The 9,291-nt window shown below is 33.9% G+C and overlaps 1 protein-coding gene and 1 long non-coding RNA gene across 6 annotated transcripts; one reads left to right on the top strand and one right to left on the bottom strand.

Moving 5' to 3' along the window:
* The first annotated feature begins 444 nt into the window (after window positions 1-444).
* Window positions 445-3,580, top strand: LOC136218643 (probable plastid-lipid-associated protein 12, chloroplastic). Of its 4 annotated transcripts, none has more exons than XM_066005660.1 (11): window positions 445-687; window positions 759-812; window positions 1,066-1,260; window positions 1,410-1,517; window positions 1,590-1,673; window positions 1,738-1,830; window positions 1,911-1,964; window positions 2,066-2,145; window positions 2,216-2,323; window positions 2,404-2,461; window positions 3,227-3,580. In XM_066005660.1, the coding sequence occupies exons 1-11, from the start codon at window positions 484-486 to the stop codon at window positions 3,302-3,304; spliced, it is 1,116 nt and encodes a 371-aa protein (XP_065861732.1). In that variant the 5' UTR covers window positions 445-483; the 3' UTR covers window positions 3,305-3,580. The 4 variants fall into 4 exon arrangements, with proteins under 4 accessions (XP_065861732.1, XP_065861730.1, XP_065861729.1 ...); XM_066005658.1 differs by having other exon boundaries at window positions 1,326-1,517; window positions 1,771-1,830; XM_066005657.1 differs by having other exon boundaries at window positions 1,326-1,517.
* A 508-nt stretch (window positions 3,581-4,088) lies between these two features.
* Window positions 4,089-7,991, bottom strand: LOC136218641 (uncharacterized). 2 transcript variants are annotated; one of them, XR_010683875.1, is made up of 6 exons: window positions 7,644-7,991; window positions 7,279-7,539; window positions 6,429-6,538; window positions 6,288-6,309; window positions 5,289-6,178; window positions 4,089-4,289 (listed from the first exon to the last, which is right to left on the bottom strand). It is a non-coding gene; the product is annotated as an uncharacterized lncRNA (long non-coding RNA). The 2 variants fall into 2 exon arrangements; XR_010683874.1 differs by having other exon boundaries at window positions 6,429-7,539.
* Window positions 7,992-9,291: the final 1,300 nt, after the last annotated feature.

Raw genomic sequence — 9,291 nt, 5'->3', positions numbered from 1 at the left:
AGTTCGGTCAGATTCAGTGAAAGCTCGGCTCGTTTACACCTCTAGTCGGATACCACCAATCAATATTGATATGGTTGTAGAGAAAGGTGAGTAGTCATCGACTTTCTCCGTTCCAAAATAATTAATTTCATAATACATGATATTTTAATTCAACTTATATATCTTAATTGAGTTTTACCAAATATATTTTTATTTAAATTATCTTTTTATTTTAGAAATAGATAAAAAATTAATTCGTAAATATAATTAATGCAGGTAAAATTAATTGCGCTCTTTAATTGTTGTGTTTTAGTTTTAAAATACATATAAGAGAGTGAGTAATGTGAAAATTGTAAAACAATAGAAAGTGAAAGAGAAGAGTGTGAATGGCAAGAAGCCACGTGTCGAAATGTACATAAGATTTAGAGATTTGTGATAAAATGAAATATGAAGAGTTAAATTAAATATAAGAAAGAAAATGAAAGGAAAAGAAAAGAAGAGAAAATGAATGGTGTTTGTATTAATTCAGGGTTGCAATTAAAGGCAATAATACCCAGATTAGAGTCGAAGAAGGTTTTGAGAAAATGGCAATGGCGATGCCGATGCCGATGCCAATGCCAATCATTCACAGAACCTGAAACTCAATTGATCGAAGCTCTTATTGGAATCCAAGGCCGAGGCAAATCTGCATCTCCCCACCAACTCCAGGTCCCCTTTTTCTTTTTTCTAATTTTCTCTCTATATATACTCAGCTGACATTACATTGGATATGGATTCAGGTTCTGGAACGTTCTGTCAAACTGCTTGAAGGCTTACAAGGTGTATCTGAACCGGTACCTCTTTCTCTACAATTTTGGAAATTATTTCTTACTCACCTTCTAAACTATTTACAAATTTAAGTACGAGATTAAATGATTTATTAGTTTATGATATAAATAATATTATAATGAGTTGGTTCAATTAAGTTGAGTGCTTAATAGAAAATAAAGCCGCTGTGATGTGACCAACCATTAGATAGGAGTAATTTTTTAAATTTTGATTGGGTTTCCAAAGGCTTTAGAATCTGATAGATGAATGTGGCAACAGACGAAGTCAAATTTAATTGAAGGGCGATGGCAACTTATGTTTACGACGAGACCAGGGACAGCATCTCCTATTCAGAGAACGTTTGTGGGTGTTGACTTGTTTAGTGTGTTTCAAGAGGTTTACCTTGGGACTAACCACCCTCGTGTATCTAATATTGTTAGATTCTCAGATGCAATTGGTGAGCTCAAAGTTGAGGTACGTATCTTTCTATTTTCTTGTTAGATTCCCATCTCTTTTTTGTTGATGTTTCCACTCCACAGGCTGCTGCAGAAATCAAAAATGGAAAACGAATCATGTTTAAGTTTGATAAAGCTGCATTTGCATTCAATTTTTTACCATTCAAGGTTCCATATCCGGTGCCGTTTAAACTTCTTGGTGATGAAGCAAAAGGCTGGTTGGACACCACCTACTTATCCCCCTCTGGGAACCTTCGCATATCAAGAGGAAATAAGGTAAGGATGATCAAATCCATTCTTCTACAGGATTTGGTAAAGTGATGACGGAGCAATTGTTTTATAGTGCAGGGCACCACATTTGTGCTTCAAAAGAAAACTGAACCTAGGCAAACCTTGCTAACTGCAATTTCTACAGGAAAACAAGTGCAAGAGGTGATCCTTTTTTGAGAATTGTGTACGTAGTGTGTATTTTGAGTGGCTAATTAATTATTTACAGGCAATTGATGAGTTCATATCATTGAATAACAAGGATGATGAACTTGAACTCCAACTCCTGGAGGGAGAATGGCAAATGATATGGAGTTCGCAGGCAAGTTTAATGTGTAGACATGATGGATCAGTTGGTTTCATTGAAGGGATATTCTTATACTGTTTAGTTTGATGGTGCAGACAGAAACAGACAGTTGGATTGAGAATGCTGGTAATGGTCTCATGGGGAAGCAGGTATATTTTGTGTTTTGTGATGTTGATCATATACATTATAAGCATATATATATATATATATATATATATATATTTCAAATATTGTTTGTTGTGAGGTTTAGATTGTGAAAAAGAATGGGGAGCTGAAATTTGTGGTTGACATCTTTCTTGGACTTAGATTCTCCATGACCGGAGTATTCGAGTAAGTACATTGAGATTTGATATTGTATATGAATATGAATATGAATATGAAGCTAAGTAAATTAATGCAGGAAATGTGAGAGAAACAAATACAAAGTTAGAATGGATGATGCAGCAATAATAGGAGGGGCATATGGATATCCAATAGACATGAGAAACGACCTTCAGATTGAGCTATTGTAAGACTTCAATTACTCGTTTTTTCATTTAATTGCATTGAGGTATGATTATCTGCATTCTTCTGCTAAATATCTTTCAGGTATTGTGATGAAAAGATGAGAATTAGCAAGGGCTACAATGGCATTCTTTTTGTACATGTACGCTCCGATTGACAATTCAAACAAATTATATATCTACACCCACAATGATATACACTTCATATCATCTTTTTTGTATGCCAAAATTTTAACAACATACACAAAAATGCCCTTATGTGTCAGGTCACCAATTCTGTTAAGGAAAATCATTTTCAAACACAAGTACCAATTTATAAAACTGTGTAACAATAGGCTGTTTTTTTTTTTTTTTTAATTTATCCTTTTATTAATTACTTCAAATTTTCTTCTTCTTTTTTCCAATAGCCCTGCTTTGAAATTTTATAATTTCTTTTTTGTATAATTTAAAGTAATTAATATATCTAATATGAATGAGAATTTGACATGTAATGTTTTTTTTTAAATAAATACTCTTTAAGTTAAAATATAGGAAACTTGAACTTAATGTTGAAATACATGAGAAGGTATTAGATTATCTCCATCATCTTCATTCTCCAATTGTTTTGTAATTGCAAAGCGTGAATTCATACTACAACAACAAAATTTCAATCTCACTTTCAAATACATTTCATCATGCAATTGCTTTGCAATTGGCATCACTTTCAATTTGTGGGACAAAAATTATATTTTAATATAAGATATTTCTTGTTTATATTATATCTTTATTAAACTTAATTTATAATATTAAACATAATATTTTATTCTTTACCAATTTCTCTCCTCTTGGAAAATAAGAAATTCTCAAATTTTATAGGTTTCCACATAAGAATTTGTAATTATAAGCATTTAGCAATCCTCTTGCAATAGAATATGAGAGGGGTTGATGAGGGCATCAATGTGAATGAAGCGGAGGAATCCCAGAAACCTGGCACACATGGCGTGTGAGTCAAGTGCATCACGGAAGAAACAGGGCAAAGTCAATCACATGATGTGTGGTCCCTAACACGAGTTCCTAATCTTTTAGGAGTTAATCCACATAGTGTGTGGTTCTTGCAACACGTCGTGCGCAATATTAAAGCTTCGGCCTACACGGCATGTGGACTAACTTCGCCAGCAATTTTTACCTTATGTTGTATTTACTTTTTTACCACTACTTATTTATTATTTTTCCATTTAGCCTATTTACTACCTTGCCATTAGATTATTTATACCTATTTTACCCATATTGTCTTAAGATATGTTAGTGGTGCATGTTGGAGTTTAGTGTACTATAGACAATTGTTCCAGGATATAAACTCACTGTAAATGAATTGTTCTTTATATCATTTGTTCACTACAAGAAAATCAGCAGTTAGGGATCGAAATTTCAATCGCAATTTGGTCCCTAGATCCGTTTACTGACCGAATTTCATGAATTAACGACGGAATCATTTCAGTCAGTAACTAGCTGGTTGGTAACATGTTCCTGGCCAATTTGTTTATTTGGTCGCGAAGTTTACGACCGACACTACTAAGTCGTTAATGAAGTCGCTAATTAGTGACAAATAATTCAGTCGGTAAACTAAAAAAGCAGTTTGTAAACTTGCTTTGGAGATATTTTCTATCCTTCTGTTACCACGGAATTGACGTATTGACGCCCAAATATTCCGTCGCAAACCGATGACCTTTTCTTATTTTAATATTATTTAATTTACACAAAAACAGAAATTTCATTTTGGATTGAAGAGAGTTCCTTTCTAATGGAGAAAATAACTAAAACATAAATGTCTAATGCATAATAAAACATTGAAAGTATACACATGGGAACAAAATCTGAGTTGTGCAAAATTGTAAAATACCACATGAGTTTAATTCTTCTTCATGCCCAATAACATCGTTGAGCTCTCAAATTCTACATGAAACTTCAAACATACCAAAAGGATATGGCCACCTGCGAAAAGCAAGTAATTAACAAATTAATGTTTCTTTTAATCAAAAGGAAGGATCTCCATTATTGATTAATTTGATATAGGAGAAAAACATTCATAAATTATAATCAAAAGCTAGGATATCCCTTATTGATATAGGAGAAAAACTTAAACTAAGGCATCAATATATGAACACATGAAAATGCCAAAACTAGTTAAAATTAAATTAAATGAAGGAACATGTTTAAATTGGCTAAGTGCTGTAAATATGACCAATAAGTTAACAGTTAATCATGTAACTAAGTTGCATAGTCGAATACTAGAGGGAGGATTAATTAGAACATAACAACATATATGGTATGGTTCACACCTAGAAGACATAAGTTAAAAACAAATATGTCAAGGCTGTGAGGCATGCACCATAAATTGATTCTGCATATTAGTTGAGAAAAGCACATAGATATCATCATTATGTTAAGCAACAAGTATGGAGTCCTAACTCTTGTATGAAGTTTTAAAGACCATGAGATCAATTGAAAACAATAAGATATGGATAGAAAAAGTACATAGAACAAGCACATTGGAATCAACACTATAGCAGATCAAGAGCAATAAAATCAACATCAAATATTGATAGAGTAAAAGCCAGGTAATTTTAACAGTATACAATACAACAGTAGAACCAATATAAATGATATCGTCAAATACCAAATCAAACAATATAAGAGCAGTGGAAAACTAGAATTAGATCAAATTTAAAGACCACAGAATTTCAGAATAAAAAGGGGAGTCACATTGTATCTTTAAAAGATGTGTTAATGCAGTCTACTAATATAATGGTTCTTACCAATTTTGAAGGCACAATGCACCGCATAAGGTTCTTACCCGTGAGTAATTCGCACATAACAATGCCAAACAAGTACACATCAATCTAAACATTGAAAAGATCATGGTAAAATACATATATAGAGCATGTTAATGATGCCATAGAAAATTAAATATTTTTTGTTTAGAAATTTTACCGTCTGTGTTACCATGTGACTTTTTCCACTCAAAAGTTCAGGTGCCATCCAGGGCAAAGTTCCACGAACCCCACCTGACACCAAGATCCATTGTTTAACCTTCATAAGACCAAATCGTCAACCTATTTGTTAATGTAGACAGGTTTATTTCCGACAAGCCCTTGAACTTAGCATCATTACTGCTTTACAGATTACAGAAAAATGTAGAACAGATATGCAGTCTTTTGATTGAGCAAACCTTGCAAATAATAAAAGCAGAACATTTTATTCTACTTCATTACGCTCTGTACCTTGCAAACAAGCCGTTGTGGATCTCTCCATAACTTAAATCAAAGCCTACTTCTAGAAATTAGCAATCTATAGCAACAAATAAACGGAACAACTATTGCCGAGTCACCCCATTAACATCAGATGGTTCATAATAATAGCAAAAACAATATAATATCCAATTAACAAATTATTTTACCAGTGCAACTATAAATCTGTAATAGCTGAGAGTCACCCCATTAAGTATAGTGAGATATTATTGACTGTCTAAAAAACAAAATCCCCATACAATTACCAATAAATTGCATCCGCTCAAGTAGGATACACATATAAGATCCTAGTGTAAGTAAATTACGCGAGAATCCTGGATGGATCTTCTTGATAGATTTCCATAACTTCGAAGATCCTCAACTAAAAGAAGATAAAGATCTAGAAGGCTGTTTCATTATAAGAAAAATAATAATTGAAGTAAACATAAACAGACCCGATCAATTCCAACTCTTGACAGTGATCTACATCCAGCAATTCAATTGCAGAGGGAGCACCCAAAGCATGCTTCTTAACTTGGCGATCCCACTCATTTATCAAGCACACAGCCATGTTCTTCTGCTACTTCCAGCGGTCTTCCAGATTTAGAGTACATTGACATACATGATTAATAAAAAATAATGGAGATCAAAATTTATTTTTAGATAGTAGAGTTTTAAACGTAGAAATGACTAAGAAAGTTACCTGCATATAATCCGGGCTTCCCCTGTTTAAACAGAGACAGAACATAATATGTTAAATTCATAAATTTACCATATTATTTGCACTCGATAAAAATTATATAGTACTAAGTTAAATGCTAGAGAAATAAGGTAGATCACATACCACCAGCATCACCTTGAAACCCTTCAATCAGAAAATATTCTAAAGTTGCAAATAAATTGGTCTTATGCACTCCACCACAAACTCCCTTAAGAACCTTTATTTTCTGACCGCTTTTCAAGGGTAAATATTAAAAAAGCAAAGAAGAAGCAAAAGAGGCATTCAAGAATTAGTTAGTAATCAAAGAGAAATCATGTAGAAGCTACAAGCTAGTACCATACACTAAATTTATATTTTTCCAGACTGCATATGAACCCTAACAATACCAGCCATGTAATGACAAGCTTCATATAATCATAATCATCAGTCTACGTAAAAAAATCTTTCACCCCCAAAGAAAACATTTGAGCCTCTGTTAACACTGTTGTTTAGTTACAGTAAGCTAGTATTACATGCCTACAAACAAACCAATATAGGACAGAAAGTACAGAAAAAAAAAACTAGAAAAGTAATGGCAATGCCAACTTCCAAGCCTCATGAAAGATTGTTATGTTATCAATGATAGGCATAAATGTCTACAAAATCCTAGTTCATTTGCTGAATCTATGTGCTTCAATTTTAAAGCTTCATATTTATTTCCCAATTTGCAGAACAGACCTACGAAAAGCATCCATGGAAGAAAGTAAGCTCAAATGTTATCCAACTAGGGTTGTATTTCAAATTTATCCTTTATTTCCTATTATACATATAAAGTTAAATAGCAAATTAGATTTCCAAATAAAGTTAACCAGCAAGCAGGAGAGTTGACCAATTGTTCTGTTCGAAGATTAATACTAGCCAAGTAAACCATATTTACTACATAAATTGATGCAACTCTAATATTTCCTCTTCTTAAACATTTGAAAAATTATACCTTCTTATTGAAAAGCTTCCATTCCAACATCACTGCTGCTCTTTGGAGGCTTCGTCCCCATTTTAAACTAATGTGATTTAGGAAACAGAATCCTGCTTCTTGGAAACAGGATCTCCACAAGACCCCATAAGAAAGCAGGAAGAACCCATAAAACAAAGACAAAGATTCAGCTGGTATCAATTTATGCATGACAAAAAAATTTGTTGGAAGAAGTTGCATCTGTAGTGGGCAACAGAACAACATCTTCACCAGGATGATCTTCTGAGAAATTCATCACATCACAAACATGTTTAAGCAAATGAATTAGCTCAGGAAGCAGTATGTTTTTCATATGTCGCATTAATTTCATTGGAATTGAAAAATACCTCAGATCTGAAGATGAAACCCTTGTTTCTCCTTCTCTATCCAGAGTTTTGTCTGCCTCACCTTCATTCACTGGGGTTCATTTTGTCTCTCCATCACTCGCCGGAGTTGGGGTTGCTTCTCCTTCATCGCCATCGTCAGTCGCAGCTCCCTCCCTTTGAGTCTGCATCCTCCTCGTTTTTCATAGCAAACGATAGAAATTGAACGACGGAGAGGAGAATGGCAGAGAGCATGGTCGCCGGAGTTCCAGGGAAACGAGAAGGGAAGGAGGAAATTTGGGGGAAAATGGAGAAAAGAGAGAAAAGGGGGGAGAGAGAGAGCGAAGAGGCGAGGGGAATAGCTACCGTCAATTTTAGGGTTTTTTAACTTGATTTTACTTTTTATTTTTTCTTTTCATTTTTCTTTTTCTACTCTAATGACCAAATAATTAGTCTTTAAATCCAGCAGACAGTCGTAATGTGAGGGTTAAACTTGGCATTCAGGTTTAACGACTGCAATAGGGGTTAAAGACTTACAACAGTAGTTAATTAAGTACCGAATGATATTCAGTCCTTAAATTCAGTCGGTAACTCCACATTTTCTTGTAGTGGTTTTAATAAGATATGATTTTATAACTGTATAAAGGCAACCACTTTTAAAGAACTAAATAAGTCTAAATAAAAGGAAATCCCTAAGTTTATTTAAAGTGATTATAAAGTGTTCATACACGCATGAAGTGAGACAAAACATTATAATAAACTAATAAACTTAAAACCAACCCAAGTCAAGTGATATGTTTTGAATAGGGATTGACATAACACTGTTAAGACTTCCATGTAACAATGTTTTCTGTCGAGACAGAGAGCTGATCTCACAAGCTTCAGATATGTAGATATCAGGACAGTTACATGGATCCAGTGAAAGGGTTCATTAGGATTGGGGGCCCGACTTGAGATAACAGGATGGGTAGATTTATCCTTGTCACATGTTCATCTCATTGGTATTAGTAGGTATAAGTAATCCTAAGACTCAAAAGAATGTTAATTAGTGATTCTGGATTATGGAATGTGATGCTTTGATCCTGTTGTAACAAGATCCATAATAGGGATGACTCTGGGGTGTGTACGGCAGACGTTGGGTATCACAGGAAGTAATTGCACGATAGTTAACATTGGATTGAGCATTTGTCACTCCTGATAAATGGGAGATACGTTCAAGGATCGCTTATAGAAGACTTGACTCTAAATCCTTGCAAGGTGATAGCTTAAGACTTGAAATGGAGATTTCACTTAACCTATCTAATTGGAGTTAACTCGGTCTGTACAAGTAAAATGAACGTCTCGCTATATGTGACTTGACATAATCCATAGTCATAAGATTCTGTTCAAGGATGTAGTTGATAAAGGATCGAATTATACTGTAACTAATACGGAAAGGTCAACGACGGAATCAACCTGTCTTCTTATAGCTCTGGGGGAATGTTTCAGATCTGCCAATCACAGTTTGCGTACTCATTCCGTTATACAAAGATTGAATGTAATTTTGAGAAATTATTTTGATGGTTGTATACGGCTAGAAGCAATAAGAACCTAATGGGTCACACATAAGACTTGGAACCCAAAAGAGAAACAGATGTTAATTAATTGACGGAAGCCCAACTGAGTCCATTAA

The sequence above is a fragment of the Euphorbia lathyris genome, chromosome 2, assembly GCF_963576675.1.
Source record: "Euphorbia lathyris chromosome 2, ddEupLath1.1, whole genome shotgun sequence".
Taxonomy (NCBI): domain Eukaryota; kingdom Viridiplantae; phylum Streptophyta; class Magnoliopsida; order Malpighiales; family Euphorbiaceae; genus Euphorbia; species Euphorbia lathyris.
The sequence above is the reverse complement of the archived record's forward strand: the minus strand, read 5'-3'. Positions and strand labels throughout refer to the sequence as shown.